The sequence below is a fragment of the Cherax quadricarinatus genome, chromosome 25 (genome assembly GCF_038502225.1).
Source record: "Cherax quadricarinatus isolate ZL_2023a chromosome 25, ASM3850222v1, whole genome shotgun sequence".
Lineage (NCBI taxonomy): Eukaryota > Metazoa > Arthropoda > Malacostraca > Decapoda > Parastacidae > Cherax > Cherax quadricarinatus.
In genome coordinates, this window is record NC_091316.1 from 599,417 (window position 1) to 619,502 (window position 20,086).

The 20,086-nt window shown below is 41.9% G+C and overlaps 1 protein-coding gene across 5 annotated transcripts in view; it reads left to right on the forward strand.

The window, feature by feature from the left end:
- Positions 1 to 10,005: 10,005 nt before the first annotated feature.
- Positions 10,006 to 20,086, forward strand: part of Pmvk (Phosphomevalonate kinase) — an 83,582-nt gene continuing 73,501 nt past the window's right edge. For 2 of the 5 annotated variants that reach the window (XR_011392394.1, XM_070088521.1), the window contains exon 1: positions 10,008 to 10,211. Coding sequence is in view for 3 of the 5 variants with exons in the window: in XM_070088521.1 (XP_069944622.1) it covers positions 10,130 to 10,211 (82 nt within the window). In the remaining 2 variants the exon portion in view is untranslated. Of the gene's footprint in view, positions 10,212 to 11,760; positions 11,794 to 20,086 lie in introns of those variants that run through there. The other 3 variants (XM_070088519.1, XM_070088517.1, XM_070088526.1) reach the window with 3 other exon arrangements.

Below are 20,086 nucleotides of genomic sequence, written 5' to 3' on the forward strand. Positions count from 1 at the left end.
AGCAAACATGATACATGCAGTGGAATAATTTCAATATTTACCAGCTGAATGTCAAATACACAGGTGCTTGAAACATACTGATTGGTGTGGATGGTAGTAAATTACTACTACATAGAAATAACTGAGCATTCAGAGTTATAAATTATGAATGTTGTGTTTGTTTTTACAGTTTCGGACATTTAAACTGTATCTTCCAGTTGTATCAAAACGTGTAGTTTACATGGCATTTTTTATTTACATAAATACACCATACAGTTGTACATTCATATAAGTAACATGTACAGTGCTTTAAAAATGCAGAAATTTACATTTTCTGTCAAAATATTTTAATTTCTTCAGAAGAACATGAACTTATATTTGAATTACAAGTAAAGTGAGTGATGCCACTGACACCATCTTGTATCGAAGACTGAACTGGCTATATACATAATACTTGTGTATATGTGAATTTATATGCTTGAGATTATATGCAACATTCAGCACACATGGCCACCATTAACAATGAGAGATGAACCGTTGGCTCATTTTGGATGGCTGAAAAGCCAATCAGAGGTGCCATTCTAAATGCTTTCAGGGAGAAGGATGACAGTTGTATGGAGGGTTAGTGGGTTATATTATCTAGATTTTGCCCATCAGGCAATAATGTGACTAAAAACTTTAGGGCCTGTTTGGCTAGGTAGGTGTATGGTTACAAGAAACACACCCTTTTCTTTTTTCCTAAGCCTTATGGGTGTACTCACTTGGTCCACTTTTCATATTTGCAAGTGGAGCAAGATTCACACATGATATTTTATACATTTTCAACTTATTGCTCCTTATTGTATTCCCAAATTCTTAAAAAATTTACTTCTTATGATTTGGCAAAATTTTCATTGAATTTAATGATGTAATTTTAAACTTGAATATACTGAGTACCGTTGTATTAGGTATTGTTTTTTTTATAATTGGGGAATCAGTTTATGTAAATTTAAGCACTGTATTGCTGATTTTGTATATTTTACATTAGGTTATTTTAAGTAATATTAACTTAGTTTTAATGTAAATTTGTTAGAATGTTATAAAGGTTTTTAGAAGAGTTTTAGCTTCTTACTTTTCATGTAGAATAAACACTGACAGATTTCAAACACAAAAACGTAACAAACACTGACCAGTGGAAGAAATAAACCCACATGTAGTCAGTGAATCAGACTATAAGATGGTTACTGTGTTTCAGCATCATACACATGCTGTAAAAGTATCTCAATTTGAGATTGAAATATACAGTACTCAGGTTCTGCTCTGTTATCTCTATGGCAGCTCATTTTGCTATTGATAAACTTATCAAGAAGGTTGTTGATGAGCTACTTTCCTAAATCACATTACCATACTGTTTGTACTTATTGAATATGAAGTTAAGAGACAAAGCTTTTTTAGACATTTAATATAGAAGTTGTAGTAGCCTAAAATTGTCTCTTAGATGCAAAATACATGAATGCCTTACACATGCTAACAAATAATTCAAACAGTAAGAGCATGGCCATATCCAATTTTTTATATATATATATATATAATGTTACAAATCAATTACATATATATTTCTTTCTTTCAACACACCGGCCGTATCCCACCGAGGCGGGGTGGCCCAAAAGGAAAAACAAAAGCTTCTCCTTTTACATTTAGTAATATATACAGGAGAAGGGGCCACTAGCCCCTTGCTCCCGGCATTTTAGTCGCCTCTTACAATACGCATGGCTTACGGAGGAAGAATTCTGTTCCACTTCCCCATGGAGGTAAGAGGAAATAAACAAGAACAAGAACTAGAAAGAAAATAGAAGAAAACCCAAAGGGGTGTGTATATATATCCTTGTACATGTATGTGTAGTGTGACCTAAGTGTAAGTAGAAATAGCAAGACATACCTGAAATCTTTCATGTGTATGAGACAGAAAAAAAAAGACCAGCAATCCTACCATCGTGTAAAACAATTACAGACTTCAGTTTTACACTCACTTGGCAGGACGGTAGTACCTCCCTGGGCGGTTGCTGTCTACCAACCTACTACCTAGAATTATATATATATATATATATATATATATATATATATATATATATATATATATATATATATATATATATATATATATATATATATATATATTATATATATTCTTCTTTCTTTCAACACACCGGCTGTATCCCACCAAGGCGGGGTGGCCCAAAAGGAAAAACGAAAGTTTCTCCTTTTACATTTAGTAATATATACAGGAGAAGAGGTTACTAGCCCCTTGCTCCCGGCATTTTAGTCGCCTCTTACAACACGCATGGCTTACGGAGGAAGAATTCTGTTCCACTTCCCCATGGAGATAAGAGGAAATAAACAAGAATAAGAACTAGAAAGAAAATAGAAGAAAACCCAGAGGGGTGTGTATATATGTGCTTGTACATGTATGTGTAGTGTGACCTAAGTGTAAGTAGAAGTAGCAAGACGTACCTGAAATCTTGCATGTTCATGAGACAGAAAAAAGGACACCAGCAATCCTACCATCATGTAAAACAATTACAGGCTTTCGTTTTACACTCACTTGGCAGGACGGTAGTACCTCCCTGGGCGGTTGCTGTCTACCAACCTACTACCTAGGATATATATATATATATACATGTATATATACATGTATATATCTTCTTCTTCTTTCAACACACCGGCTGTATCCCACCAAGGCGGGGTGGCCCAAAAGGAAAAACGAAAGTTTCTCCTTTTACATTTAGTAATATATACAGGAGAAGAGGTTACTAGCCCCTTGCTCCCGGCATTTTAGTCGCCTCTTACAACACGCATGGCTTACGGAGGAAGAATTCTGTTCCACTTCCCCATGGAGATAAGAGGAAATAAACAAGAATAAGAACTAGAAAGAAAATAGAAGAAAACCCAGAGGGGTGTGTATATATGTGCTTGTACATGTATGTGTAGTGTGACCTAAGTGTAAGTAGAAGTAGCAAGACGTACCTGAAATCTTGCATGTTCATGAGACAGAAAAAAGGACACCAGCAATCCTACCATCATGTAAAACAATTACAGGCTTTCGTTTTACACTCACTTGGCAGGACGGTAGTACCTCCCTGGGCGGTTGCTGTCTACCAACCTACTACCTAGAATTATATATATATATATATATATATATATATATATATATATATATATATATATATATATATATATATATATTTATTTTTATTTTATTATCACACCGGCCGATTCCCACCAAGGCAGGGTGGCCCGAAAAAGAAAAACTTTCACCATCATTCACTCCATCACTCTCTTGCCAGAAGGGTGCTTTACACTACAGTTTTTAAACTGCAACATTAACACCCCTCCTTCAGAGTGCAGGCACTGTACTTCCCATCTCCAGGACTCAAGTCCGGCCTGCCGGTTTCCCTGAATCCCTTCATAAATGTTACTTTGCTCACACTCCAACAGCACGTCAAGTATTAAAAACCATTTGTCTCCATTCACTCCTATCAAACACGCTCACGCATGCCTGCTGGAAGTCCAAGCCCCTCGCACACAAAACCTCCTTTACCCCCTCCCTCCAACCCTTCCTAGGCCGACCCCTACCCCGCCTTCCTTCCACTACAGACTGATACACTCTTGAAGTCATTCTGTTTCGCTCCATTCTCTCTACATGTCCGAACCACCTCAACAACCCTTCCTCAGCCCTCTGGACAACAGTTTTGGTAATCCCGCACCTCCTCCTAACTTCCAAACTACGAATTCTCTGCATTATATTCACACCACACATTGCCCTCAGACATGACATCTCCACTGCCTCCAGCCTTCTCCTCGCTGCAACATTCATCACCCACGCTTCACACCCATATAAGAGCGTTGGTAAAACTATACTCTCATACATTCCCCTCTTTGCCTCCAAGGACAAAGTTCTTTGTCTCCACAGACTCCTAAGTGCACCACTCACTCTTTTTCCCTCATCAATTCTATGATTCACCTCATCTTTCATAGACCCATCCGCTGACACGTCCACTCCCAAATATCTGAATACGTTCACCTCCTCCATACTCTCTCCCTCCAATCTGATATTCAATCTTTCATCACCTAATCTTTTTGTTATCCTCATAACCTTACTCTTTCCTGTATTCACCTTTAATTTTCTTCTTTTGCACACCCTACCAAATTCATCCACCAATCTCTGCAACTTCTCTTCAGAATCTCCCAAGAGCACAGTGTCATCAGCAAAGAGCAGCTGTGACAACTCCCACTTTGTGTGTGATTCTTTATCTTTTAACTCCACGCCTCTTGCCAAGACCCTCGCATTTACTTCTCTTACAACCCCATCTATAAATATATTAAACAACCACGGTGACATCATATATATATATATATATATACCTGCACTTTAAAGGAGGGGTTCGGGATATTGGCAGTTTGGAGGGATATGTTGTGTATCTTTATGCGTATATGCTTCTAAACTGTTGTATTCTGAGCACCTCTGCAAAAACAGTGATAATGTGTGAGTGTGGTGAAAGTGTTGAATGATGATGAAAGTATTTTCTTTTTGGGGATTTTCTTTCTTTTTTGGGTCACCCTGCCTCGGTGGGAGATGGCCGACTTGTTGAAAAGAAAAATATATATATATATATATAATTAAGAACATAAGAACATAAGAACGAAGGAACACTGCAGAAGGCCTACTGGCCCATGCGAGGCAGGTCCAAGTCTCCTACCGGCTTAAGCCAATGCACCCAACCTAGTCAGGTCAGGTCACATTGACTTAAGGGAGGAACACGGCAACCGACCTGGTAGCACAAGCTATCAGGTCTAACTCACACCCACCCACATCCACTCATGTATTTATCCAACCTATTTTTAAAGCTACCCAACGTTCTGGCCTCTATAACGGTACTTGGGAGTTTGTTCCACTCATCCACAACTCTATTACCAAACCAGTACTTTCCTATATCCTTCCTGAATCTGAATTTTTCCAACTTAAAACCATTGCTGCGAGTCCTGTCTAGGCTAGATATTTTCAGCACACTATTTACATCCCCTTTATTTATTCCTGTCTTCCATTTATACACCTCAATCATATCCCCCCTAATTCTACGTCTTTCTAGAGAGTGCAGATTCAGGGCCCTTAGTCTATCCTCATAGGGAAGGTTTCTGATACATGGGATCAACTTTGTCATCCTCCTTTGTACATTTTCCAGAGAATTTATATCCATTCTGTAATAAGGTGACCAGAACTGTGCAGCATAATCTAAATGAGGCCTAACCAAGGATGTATAGAGTTGAAGAACAACCTGAGGACTCCTATTATTTATGCTTCTTGATATGAAGCCAAGGATTCTATTAGCTTTATTGCGAACACTTATGCACTGTTGTCTTGGTTTCAGATTACTGCTAACCAGAACTCCTAAATCTTTTTCGCAATCCGTAATATTAAGATCTACATTATTTAGTTTATATGTGGCATGGTTATTGTCCTGTCCAACATTTAGAACTTTGCATTTGTCTATATTAAACTGCATCTGCCACTTCTCCGACCACTGCATCAGTCTATTCAAATCTTCCTGGAGTGCTCGAATGTCCTCGTCAGAATGAATTCGACGGCCTATTTTGGTGTCATCGGCAAACTTGCCGATGTCGCTCTTTATGCCCTCATCTATGTCGTTTATGTAGATTGTGAACAGCAGGGGGCCCAACACTGACCCCTGTGGAACACCGCTCGTGACACTTCCCCACTCTGATTTCTCCCCATTTATGCAAACTCTCTGCTGCCTATTTGTCAACCATGCCTCTATCCAGGAAAAAATTTCTCCTCCTATTCCATGTGCTTTAATTTTCCTCAATAGTCTCTGATGTGGGACCCTGTCAAAAGCCTTACTGAAGTCCATATACACAATATCATATTCATTACCATGATCTACCTCCTCAAATACCTTAGTGAAAAAAGTTAATAAATTCGTAAGGCAGGAACGCCCCTTTGTAAAACCATGCTGAGATTCGTTGATTAATTTATGCTTTTCAAGGTGGCTACGAACTGCCTCGGCAATTATTGATTCCATAAATTTTCCCACTATGGAGGTTAGGCTTATTGGTCTATAGTTCGAAGCTAAGGACCTGTCACCTGTTTTGAAAATAGGTATCACATTTGCCATTTTCCACTTATCTGGCACCATGCCAGTTTGTAGTGATATGTTGAAAAGATTAGCCAAAGGTGTGCTAAGCTCCTCTTTACATTCCTTTAGAACCCTTGCATACAGTTCATCAGGGCCTGGGGATTTGTTAGGTTTTAATTTATCTATTTGCCTAAGGACCATGTCACTTGTGACCCTAATAGTACACAGTTTATTATCGTCCTGTTCTACATAATTTATCATTACTGGAATATCGCTGGTATCCTCCTGTGTAAAAACTGAGAGGAAGTATGTGTTAAAAATTCTACACATTTCCTTATCACTGTCAGTGAGCTGACCCGAGGAACTTTTGAGTGGGCCTATCTTGTCCCTGATCTTACTTCTGTATACCTGAAAGAATCCTTTTGGGTTAGTCTTCGATTCTCTTGCAACTTTAACCTCATAATCTCTTTTTGCTTTTCTAATTCCCTTTTTTATTTCTCTCTTTAACTGAATATATCGATTTCTCAATTGCCCCTCTCCTCTTTTGATTTGCCTATATATGCCTCTCTTTTGACCAATCAGATATTTTAATCTATTGTTCATCCATTTAGGATCATTTTTGTTTGATCTGATTTCCCTATTTGGAACATAATTTGACTGAGCAGCTAGAACTATGCCCTGGAAAGCATCATATCGGCAACCATCACCACCTACCTGACCCTTAGTCAGGTCATTCCAGTTCAGCCCACCTAAGTAATTTTTCAGTCCTATGAAATCAGCCAAGCGAAAGTCAGGGACGGAGACTTGATTGTCATTATTAGGGGAATTCCATGATATATTAAAACTGAGTGATTTGTGATCACTTTCCCCAAGCTCATCATTAACCTCAAGATTATTAATTAGTGTTTCCCTACTGGCAAGAACCAAGTCAAGGAGGTTATTTCCCCTAGTTGGCTCTGTCACAAACTGTTTTAAAAAACAATCCTGGATCGTATCAAGAAAGTCACCTGACTCTAAATTTCCTGTCAAATTGCTCCAGTCAATCTGTCTATAGTTGAAATCTCCCATTAGCACAACATTTTCGTATGTAGATGCCTTACGAATTTCGTCCCATAGAAGTTTACTGCACTCCCTATCAAGATTTGGGGCCCTGTAAATCACACCCAAAATTAGTTTTTCTCGGCCCTCGAGAAGCTGTAACCAAACAGATTCAGTGGCTGACGCTTCTAATTTAATATCTTGTCTAACACAACAATTTAAATTGTCTCTGACATACATCGCTACTCCACCACCTTTCCTGTTGACCCTGTCAGTGTGGAATAATTTATAGCCTTGTATGTGACATTCAGAGGGCATCTCTCTATCTTTCAGATTGAGCCAGGTCTCTGTTATAGCAATAATATCTATGTCTCCTGCACTTGCAATTAATCTTAGCTCATCTATCTTATTTCTTACACTCCTGCTATTAGTATAGTAAACCTTAAGGGAGCTAGTCCCTTGCTGCCCTCTGCTGTCCCCCTTTGTTTGCTGACCTGATCTATTGTCTTTATTTATAACTTCATGCTGAATGCCTTTTATACATTTACTGTTTCCAACCCAAGTGTTGCAACCTGCTTGTTTCCCACACACACCCATACCTCTATCTTCCATCAGTTTAAAATCATAGGCATTTCACCAATGGCCTTCTCAATCGAGTCTGCAAGTGCTACCACCCCAGCCCCAGAGAGATGTACAATTATGCTCAACACAGTTCCAATGACATGAACAAATAGAAAAGATAACATACACCAAACCCCATGTTCCAAACCCCCCAAAAAATAACCATGCAATTGTGAACACTCACCACAATGTGTGATGGATACTCCCCCCCCCCCCTAGATACTGCAAGATCTTGACAGTTCTAGATAAAATAAAACAGCCCACACTCGACTATACAGTTGGCTGCCATTATGATGCAGAAACTTCCTATGCATGTAGAAACACACAAAATGTAAACACCACACGGTGCATTTGTGTAACATAATGAATACTAGTGAATATACGAAAAGAAGTTTCTTACAGAAACCACCTAAACCACATAAAGACTGTGTATGTGCACATCAAAGGCCCACCCATCACAGGTTGATGCTGCAAACACCAGGAAAGGCTCGCAGGCCCCCAAGAAAGCTAGTAAGTACCTTCACCCATCATTCCAGCTCACCTTAGCGCACACAGGCACCTGTGGCCGCCACACACATTCTTTCTGTCACAACCACTCACACCAATGACATATCCACTCACTCACACTGTTCTCGTTTCTTGCCATTGCACATGTGATTGTTACACACGCCACCGTGAAGCCACATATATACAATCATATTAGCTCCCAAAAAGGTCCCAGCACACATCCTATGCAACAAGAGGAATCCTCAACACCCCCCCCCCAACGCCCACCCTCACCGGCAGGCAAGCTCGAATGCCCATCCCCTGAGCAGCGTCTCACTCCTACAAACGGAGCAGACTGCTCACCATTAATTCGCGGTAACTCACAGAAAATAACTCCCCCACCTATGCCCGTATATACTCCTACTTCTACACAATGTCTGATACATCGTCGCTGCCATTATGCGCTTGCGCACCTCCCGTGCTTCTGACCCCCTCATACTCCAGGCTACGAACACGTAATCTACCATCATGTAAGCCAGTGCATGCACCGCCCCGTCTTCCACCCCCACATCCAAACTTAACGCTCACAAAACCGACACACCCCTCCCCCCCACTCTCTCCACAACCCGACCTACCCATGCCCTGATCCCCTCCAGCCTTTCACAGACGTAAACAGCACGGAAAGCCGTATCCTCCACCCCACACAATCCACAACGTCCCCTCCCCCAACCCTCCTATCTCGCAAAACCGCACCAGAAGGTAAAATCCCGTGCAAAAACCGGCACATGACTTCCCGCACCCTTGGTTGCAACCTCAACCTTCTGAACCTTTCCCAGATAGATGCCCAATTGTAAATTGGGCAGAGCCCCTTCCCCACTTGCACCTCAGGCCTCCCCCTTGCCCTTTGTAAAACCCTCACCCTGACTTTCCTTACGTCTCGAACCACAGCCATCGCCCGCAATGCTTCCTCACACTCCCTGAGATCCTCCCCTCTGTACAAATCCCGCAACATCTAATGAACCTTTCCCAACCTTCCCTCCCGGAAATCCACCCCCCTCAACACCTCATGCCTTATAAAAACATATTTATCCCTCCTCCGGAGATCCAACAGACCCATCCCTCCCCTTTGCACAGGCAATATGACCACCTCCCTTTTCAACCACTCGCACCCAGAACCCCACAAAAACTGGAACACCTTCCTCTGAATGTGCGCGATGACTGGCACAGTTAACGGGAAAGCCTGTGCGATGAACCAAATCTTACTTTACAAAAGCACATTAATTACTATTGCACGCTGGAGAATAGTTAGGTGATGCGGCCTCAGTATCCCCAAAGTGGTCTCCACCCATTCCTCCAAACGACCCGAATTATCCTCCTGAGCCCATACTAAGTCACCCCTATAAAGGATACCACATATTTTCAACACCTCCACACAGTTCCTCACCACCTGACACTCCCACTCCTCCCTGCCTTCCCACGTCCCCAACCCAAGAATGAATGACTTCTCTTTACCATATCCAATTCACCCTTTCAGGGTCTGTCCCGTAGATCTACAGCTTCACATTCAGGGTCCAAACCATAGATCTACGCCAAAATTCTAGCGGCGTCAAATTTAGCGCGAAAACGCTCATAGGCCTACATGTGAGAGAATGGGTCTGCATGGTGGGTGTGCGGTGGAAACAAAAATTCTAGGTGCCCGCATAGCATTGTGGGAACGCCGGCTAAGTTACCTTTGTTCACCATGCCTCGTCGCAAGGCAGCTCTCGCTCCAAGGAAAATTGGGACTCTCCTCTTCCTATCTGATAGTTCTGACTCTGATGGAAGTGGAAATAAAGACGAATTCTCTGGCTTTGATCAGTTAGTGACTGAAAGGAATGACCAGGATATCGATAATAGCGCAGAAAACCCTGACGATCCTCAACCTTCTACCTCTGGTGTGGGCGCTTCTCAGTCATGGTCAGTTGTACCTCATCGCAAGAGAAAACTATTATTTTCGCGTGGCCAGGCCTCTGACTTCAGTAATGATGATGATAGTGATGTGGATTGTGATTTTATTGCTCTTGACGATCATTCGAGTAGTGATAGTGAGGAAACATATTCACCAGTGAAGCATCGGTATGTACGCCGCCGCATGCACTCGGGTAGTGTACCCTATGCAGTGCCCTGCCCAGGGGACGGAGTACATCCCATGGACCTACACCAGGAATAGACAGTGAAAGTGAGGATGATGTGGCTACACTTGGCATGGATAGACCACAGGCATCAGTAGATGGTGGTAGTGGTGATGGTAGTGGCACCGCCATGCGTGACTCACCAGCCCAGGCTGGGACCCACGCTGCTGACTCCTCAGTTCAAGGACAAAGCGGAGCGTCAGCCACAGCCCACCACAACTACCCGCACAACCAGCCTATGATGTCCAGTATCCACCAGCAAACCGTATCTGGGATTGGCAGCAAAATCCCAATTTTGTTCCCAAGCCCCACCACTTTGATGACTCTCAAAGTGGAATTCTACCTACTTGTCCCCTTGGAACCACGGCCAATGAACTGGAATTTTTTGAAATATTCTTTGACCAGCCCTTGACGGAAACTATTGTCAGGGAAAGTAACAAGTATTTTGAGTACACCATGGCAAATACGATCATATCACCACAGTCAAGACTACACCGGTGGAAAGAGACGACTTGCAGAAATGTATTTGCTTTTTGCAACAATAATGCTTATGCCTCATGTCTATAAGCATAATATAAAAGCATACTGGTCTACAGATCAGCTAATTTCTACCCCGGTCTTCAGTGAAATCATCCCAGTGAACAGGTTTATCTTACTGTTACGTACGTTGCACTTTGACAAAACCAGGCCTGACAGAAGTGACAGGTTATACAAGATTAGAAATGTTTTTATGTATCTCAGACAAAAGTTCAACATGTACTTTTATCCATTCAAGAATCTTGTAATTGACGAGTCTTTGATTTTGTTCAAAGGTAGGTTGTCATTCAGGCAGTATATACCGAGCAAGAGGAAACGCTTTGGTATAAAACTGTACTCTGTGACTATGACAGTGGCCTGGTATAGGATATTGTTGTATACACTGGATGTAAAACATTGAAAGATACCAAGATGTTATTGGGTATCTCAGGTGACGTAGTGAGAAGCATGATGGCACCGTATCTTGGTAAGGGACATACATTATATACCGATAACTGGTACACAAGCCATTCACTCAGTGATTTCTTGCGAGTGAACAAGACAGATGTGTGTGGCACAGTGCGTTCTAATCGTAAATATATGCCCAGGTTCAACGCAGGTGTTCGTGGTGATGACGTGCAGGTGTTTACTGCCAATGACATCATGGCATTACGGTAGCATGACAAACGAGATGTCACATTGTTGACAACCATTCACCGTAACGAAATGCAAGACAGTGGCAAAGTTGATCAAGTGACTAATGAACATATTCGAAAACCAGTGACAGTGATTGATTATACACAAAACATGCGCTTGGTTGACAAATGTGACATGCAGATTGGCTTTGCTAAGTAAGTTTATTCAGGTATACACAAATACAGTTACATAGAATTATCATACATAGCAGCATATGTGTAGATTTTTTTAGATTAGATTTTGCCACCTAAGTGGCTAGTTTATTGTGCACCCCATATCCATCCTGTGGACGGTAGCGCAAGAGCACATGGATACACAAAAGGCCCAGGAACTAGGCCCCAAAGGGTTAACAGGAATACATATGGATTTATATCTACATATCTATAGTTCACTCATCTGTTACAAGCAAATTTAGGAAATTTGCTTAGTATATCTGGTATCTTATTTTCATTAATAAGATATCTTGACATGTCACATAGGTTATTATACTGTCTGTCTCTGTATTCTTCAATAAGTGGACAATTAAGCACATAGTGTTCAAGACAGTGACCATATGCCTGATCATCATCATCTGTGTGTCTCCCAAACTGCCAGAAGTACTTGTAACCAAGCCTAAGGCTGGCCACTACAACATCAGTCAGTCTGTTCACATTGCAAGTTGCTCCATGAACATACTTATCTACGTTCATGTTTTCATAGTGGGTTAGAACCTAGAATAACCCAAAAAAGTCAGACAGAGTGACTTATTTTCATTGGGGTCCTTTTACCTTATTATTATAATATAAAGGTTATAATATTTTCTTATTATTCTGTAATGAACATAATGAAGATTGTGTTCGTAAGAGTTACAAGTGGTACATGAAACTTTTCTTCCATCTCATGGACATTTCAATGCTCAATGCATATAATATGTACCAAATGAAGACTGGCAACAGTTAGTTTAATATGTTTATTATGCACCCCATACCCATCCTGTGGGCGGTAGTCAAAAGATTACAAAGGTACATAATGGGTCCAGGGACTGGACCCCAAAGTTATGATAGCTGAACTAGTTACAAAGGTAATGAACTCCAGGTAGATCTGGTCACAATCATGGCAAGCTACAAAGGTAATGAACTCCAGGTAGATCTGGTCACAATCATGGCAAGTTACAAAGGTAATGAACTCCAGGTAGATCTGGTCACAATCATGGCAAGTTACAAAGGTAATGAATCAGCCTCACTCCTATACATGGTTACAGTCATGAACAAATTACAAACTAATGAACCACTGATACGTCCACACCTGGTCACAATTGTAATGAGTTATAAATACAAGTATTAAGTGGGTCTTACACCCACACTAGCGCGCGCGCACACATACACGAGGGCGCACGCACACACATGCACACGAGCGTACAAATATATGCATACACACAAGCACGCACACCCCCACACACACGCATACACACACCCACACACACACCCACACACACACCCACACCCACACACACACCCACACACACACACACCCACACCCACACACCCACACACCCACACACCCACACACACACCCACACACCTGCACACACACCCATCAGGGAATACTTGTCAGGAAGACAGCAGCGAGTCATGGTACGTGGCGAGGTGTCAGAGTGGGCACCTGTGACCAGCGGGGTCCCGCAGGGGTCAGTCCTAGGACCAGTGCTGTTTCTGGTATTTGTGAACGACATGACGGAAGGAATAGACTCTGAGGTGTCCCTGTTTGCAGATGACGTGAAGTTGATGAGAAGAATTCACTCGATCGAAGACCAGGCAGAACTACAAAGGGATCTGGACAGGCTGCAGACCTGGTCCAGCAATTGGCTCCTGGAGTTCAATCCCACCAAGAGCAAAGTCATGAAGATTGGGGAAGGGCAAAGAAGACCGCAGACGGAGTACAGTCTAGGGGGCCAGAGACTACAAACCTCACTCAAGGAAAAAGATGTTGGGGTGAGTATAACACCAGGCACATCTCCTGAAGCGCACATCAACCAAATAACTGCTGCAGCATATGGGCGCCTAGCAAACCTCAGAACAGCATTCCGACATCTTAATAAGGAATCATTCAGGACCCTGTACACCGTGTACGTTAGGCCCATATTGGAGTATGCGGCACCAGTTTGGAACCCACACCTAGCCAAACACGTGAAGAAACTAGAGAAAGTGCAAAGGTTTGCAACAAGACTAGTCCCAGAGCTTAGAGGTATGTCCTACGAGGAGAGGTTAAGGGAAATCAACCTGACGACACTGGAGGACAGGAGAGATAGGGGGGACATGATAACGACATACAAAATACTGAGAGGAATTGACAAGGTGGACAAAGACAGGATGTTCCAGAGATTGGACACAGTTGGAAGCTGAAGACACAGATGAATCACAGGGATGTTAGGAAATATTTCTTCAGCCACAGAGTAGTCAGTAAGTGGAATAGTTTGGGAAGCGATGTAGTGGAGGCAGGATCCATACATAGCTTTAAGCAGAGGTATGATAAAGCTCACGGCTCAGGGAGAGTGACCTAGTAGCGATCAGTGAAGAGGCGGGGCCAGGAGCTCGGACTCGACCCCCGCAACCTCAACTAGGTGAGTACAACTAGGCGAGTACACACACACACACACACACACACACACACACACACACACACACACACACACACACACACCCACACACACCCACACACACCCACACACACCCACACACACACCCACACACCCACACACACACACCCACACACACCCACACACACACCCACACACACACCCACACACACACCCACACACACACCCACACACACACCCACACACACACCCACACACACACCCATACACACACCCATACACCCACACACACCCACACACACACCCACCCACCCACACACACACACACCCACACACACACCCACACACACACCCACACACACACACCCACACACACCCACACACACACCCACACACACACCCACACACACACACACACACACCCACACACACACCCACACACACACCCATACACACACCCATACACACACCCATACACCCACACACACCCATACACACACCCACACACACACCCACACACACACCCACACACACACACACACACACACACACACACACACCCACACACACACCCACACACACACCCACACACACACCCACACACACACACACACAAACAACAACAACAACAACAACAACAACAACAACAGTGTCTAATCGACATGTGCCTAGGACAAAATGGTAACTAACACACACACACACACACACACATGGTAATGCATTATTTACAGCTAGCAAAGTCAGGGTATTTCTCCAGAATGGTCTGTAATATACCACTGTGGATAAAATACTTTGCCATTTCTTGAACATAGACCAGCAACAGACCACCGTATGGTGAATTTTGTTTGTCTTGCCAGACAACTCATAATGAAGTACCAGGTAACAACACCTGCTATACAACAACGTCCTCGAATTCCTCAGAGTATACCTAAGCGTTTGAGGAGGGAAGGTGATCATTTCACAATACAGCTTCCTGCAACTAAGAAGAAATTTGCTCAGAAGAGATGTGTTGTCTGTGCACAAACAAAACGACGGCAACAAAGACGCAAAGACACTCAGTTTATGTGCGAGGAATGTAAGGTACCTCTGTGCATGGTGCCTTGTTTCAAGGAGTTCCAAAAGCTCCAGCAGTTCTAAAACCATGTCCAGTGATTGTAAATATGTAAATATATGATAGAACATTAGTATTATACAAGATTTGTGCATGTTTATTGTAATAAGTGGTAATCAATAATATGATAATAACTTTAGTGCGGTTATTGTGTTCAATACAGTGATTTTATATATATACATTATATACAGTATTGGTCTCTCAGTCCCCAAATGTTAGTAGGAAAAGAAAAAATTAGAAAAGAAAAGAAAAAAACTACAAAAAAACGTTAAATAAAGTAATGCACGTATGTGGAAATCGTCGATGTTGCAGCCACGCGGTCATTTTGGGTAAACTTCTCGGCACTGTATCTCGGTAAGTACTGACCAGAAAAAAAAAATTGTCTTATTACCTTCACAAAAATATACTCTTTAATTCAGTAAGTTTTTTTTTTTTTTTTTTTTTTTTTTAAAAATTTCTTGGACACTGGAGCACCACTTCAGATTTTGACCTTGGACCTTGAATTGTGAGGTGTCATTCTTGAAGTTTGTTCTTAATACTAGTTAAGAGCAGAATAATAATTTATTTGTTTGTACCTGTATTTCTGATCTGTAATGAACCACATAATGCTATTGCTCAGGGGTGAGTAGAAGGATATGTAAGAAATGGCAGACAAAATTCATACTGTTGCTGCACGAACCATATAGTGTTGGAGTGGCTGGTATTTTTATTTAATAGATGTATGAAAGAGGGGAAGGTACCTAGGGATTGGCAGAGAGCGTGTATAGTCCCTTTAAAGGGAAGGAGGACAAAAGAGATTGTAAAAATTATAGAGGAATAAGTTTACTGAGTATACCAGGAAAAGTGTACGGTAGGGTTATTATTGAAAGAATTAGAGGTAAGACAATGTAAAATTGCAGATGAGCAAGGAGGTTTTAGAGTGGGTAGGGGATGTGTAGATCAAGTGTTTAAATTGAAGCATATATGTGAACAGTATTTAGATAAAGGTAGAGAAGTTTTTATTGCATTTATGGATTTAGAAAAGGCATATGATAGAGTGGATAGAGAAGCAATGTGGCAGATGTTGCAAGTAGTATATGGAATAGGTGGTAAGTTAATAAATGCTGTAAAGAGTTTTTATGAGGATAGTGAGGCTCAGGTTAGGGTGTGTAGAAGAGAGGGACACTACTTCCCAGTAAAAGTAGGTCTTAGACAGGGATGTGTAATGTCACCATGGTGGTTTAATATATTTATAGATGGGGTTGTAAAAGAAGTAAATGCTAGGGTGTTTGGGAGAGGGGTGGGATTAAATTATGGGGAATTAAATACAAAATGGGAAGTGACACAGTTACTTTTTGCTGATGATACTGTGCTTATGGGAGATTTAGATAAAGAAAAATTGGATATCAAATTGGGGAGGAGGAGTATGGAAGAAGTGAATGCTTTCAGATATTTGGGAGTTGACGTGTCAGCGGATGGATTTATGAAGGATGAGGTTAATCATAGAATTGATGAAGAAAAATAGGTGAGTGGTGCATTGAGGTATATGTGGAGGCAAAAAATGTTATCTATGGAGGCAAAGAAGGGAATATATGAAAGTATAGTAGTAACAACACTCATATGGGTGTGAAGCTTGGGTTGTAAATGCTGCAGCGAGGAGGCGGTTGGAGGCAGTGGAGATGTCCTGTCTAATGGCAATGTGTGGTGTAAATATTATGCAGAAAATTCGGAGTGTGGAAATTAGAAGATGTGGAGTTAATAGAAGTATTAGAGGGCTGAACAGGGTTTGTTGAGGTGATTTGGTCATTTAGAGAGAATGGATCAAAGTAGAATGACATGGAGAGCTTATAAATCTGTTGGGGAAGGAAGGCGGGGTAGGGGGTCGTCCTCGAAAAGGTTGGAGGGAGGGGGTAAAGGAGATGTGGGTGAGGGGCTTGGACTTCCAGCAAGCATGCATGAGCATGTTAGATAGGAGTGAATGGAGACAAATGGTATTTGGGACCTGACGAGCTGTTAGAGTGTGAGCAGGGTAATATTTAGTGAAGAGATTCAGGGAAGCCGGTTATTTTATATAACCAGACTTGAGCCCTAGGAAATGGGAAGTACAATGCCTGCACTCTAAAGGAGGGGTTTGGGATATTGGCAGTTTGGAGGGATATATTATGTATTTTTATACGTATATACTTCTAAACTGTTGTATTCTGGGCACCTCTGCAAAAAACAGTGATTATGTGTGAGCGAGGTGAAAATGTTGAATGATGATGAAAGTATTTTCTTTTTGGGGATTTTCTTTCTTTTTGGGTCACCCTGCCTCGGTGGGAGACGGCCGACTTGTTAAAAAAAAAATGTATATATATATAACACTGCCTGCTGATAATTTGTACCTCCTCCACCCCAGCTGTTACTCCACCTACAACTTATTTGCTCTTCTCAAAGCTGGGTTAGGTATGGCCTCTCTTTATGGGTAAGGCTTTCCTTATCTTTCCTATCACTGGAGGACTACTATCTTACCTGATGAAGTTAAGGAAATTGACTCCTCTGCCTCAATGTCAACAAATAGCCTCTGCGTGATAACTGATATTTGACCCACAGCATTTCTACCTCTTTCTGTCCTCTTATCCTCACTCTCATGCTCTCATAGTGATTATAGTCAGCTCCATTAGGGGATACCCATTTAATGGGGGGGTTCCAGATGACTGGCAGGAAAATGTCATTTACATCTTCCTCAACCACTCATCTTGCCTGTACCAGGGGTTCTGCTTTACCAACATCAACACCTTTAGTGTCTTTTTAATCTTGTTGGGTCACAAGGGGTTCTTCCCTGTCCATGGAAAACTGCCAGTTTTGCCTTTTCATAAACTGGGTACTTCGGGCCATTATGCCTCTCACTATCAACCCATTGCTCTTACTAGTGCAGTTGGCAAGTTACTGGAACATCTAGTAAATAGACATTTAGTATGGGATTTAGAGACACACAATAGTCTTTCCACAATAGTCTTACTCCATATAAATATGTATGTTTGTAATGCATTTGCTAGTAACTTTGTTATCACAGTTTTTTTTTATCTTGAAAAAATGTATGACACTACTTGGAGATATAACATCTTGGCCCAAGCTCATTTCTTAGGCCTCTCGGCAATCTGCCACTTTTCCTTAAAAAACTTCTGAAAGACATTTCTGTGTCTGGGTTAATAATTTACTTTCCCCAGACTTTGTCCAAGCTGAAGGTATCCCTCAGAGATGTGTCCTTAGCACCACTCTTTTTCTACTTGCTATAAACGATCTGGCCTCTGTTCGTCCATCTAATATTTGGTTATCACTTTATATTGTTGACTTCGCTATGGCTTGTGCAGATGCCGACTGTCACCTTGTAGCAGCCTCTCTCCAGAATGCTGTCATCTGTTTCCCATTGGGCCACCACTCATGGTTTTAAATTTTCTGGTGCTATAATGCACCAAATTACTTCTCCCAGATATTCTGTTCTCTCTGATACTCCATTGTTCCTGTATGGCTCCCATAAGCCAGAACGTGACAGTCAGATTTCTCAGCCTATTTGATCACCAACTGTCCTGGAAATCACACATTACCTCCCTGAAAGCAACTTGCCATAGCCGGCTGAACCTTCTTAAAACCCTCACTCTTCTTTTACGGGAAGCAGATCGTTAAACTCTCCTTCAACTGTACTCAGCCCTAATTTTATCGAAACTAGACTATGGTGACCAGATATATTCTGCAGCCTCTCCCACAACTCTTTCCAAACTTGATCCCATCCATCATCAGGGATTACATTTAATGTCTAGGTGCTTTTTGCTCCTGCCCTATTAAGAGCCTATATGCAGAGGCAAATGTTCCATTCTTGAACAATCAACGTGATGCCCATTGCCTCCGTTATTTATGTCCGCTCTCACGACCTTCACAGTCCTCCTGCATACATACCAAACCATACCCCGGCCGGGATTGAACCCGCGGTCTTCCTGCATACATGATAATAACAGACATTAGTAGAGGTCCATTATTTATTTACCGCCCATTTACTCTCTTTTCTCTTCATCTTCACTCTCTCTTGACTTCTCTTCAGTTGCCCCCTTTATATGTTCATCTACCATCTAACTTTTCTCTTCCACCTTGGGAGGTTCTGTCAGTTCAAGTCTGTTCTTCCCCACTGCTCTGTGCAAAAGCTCAAATACAGTTGCTTCTCACTTCTTTTTCCTTAACCACTTCCAGTTTCATTCTTATGCTGTTGCAGTTTACATTGATGGTTCTGTATCCTCTGATGGTGTCAGGTTTGCAACAGTGTTCCTGGACAGTGTTGTGCGAGGTCATTTATTAGACTCGGCCAGCATTTTCACAGCTGAACTGCATGCAGTTTTCATAGCAATTATCCATACTGTATCCAGGCCTACCTCAACATTTGTGGTAATCTCAGACTCCTTTAGTGCTTCGCAGGCTCTCAAAAAATTTAATTTGCCTCATCCCCTAGTTCTTCATATACAACTCTGAGCCACATTTTTAGCAAAAACAAAGGAATCGTTTTCTGCTGGGTCCCTGGTCATGTTGATGTTCAGGGTTGTGCGGTCAACAGTATATGACCTTCCAGTTTCATATAGAGGTATTCCATTCTCAAGCCACTTCCAAAACCATTGGCAACTACGTTGGTCTGAGTTGATTCATAAAAAATTACATTCTATCAAGCAGAGTTTAGGATCCTGGCTTTCTTCTTATCATCAATGTCATGGTTGGGAGACTATGCTTTCCCGTTTTTGCATTGGGTATCTCATGGAGG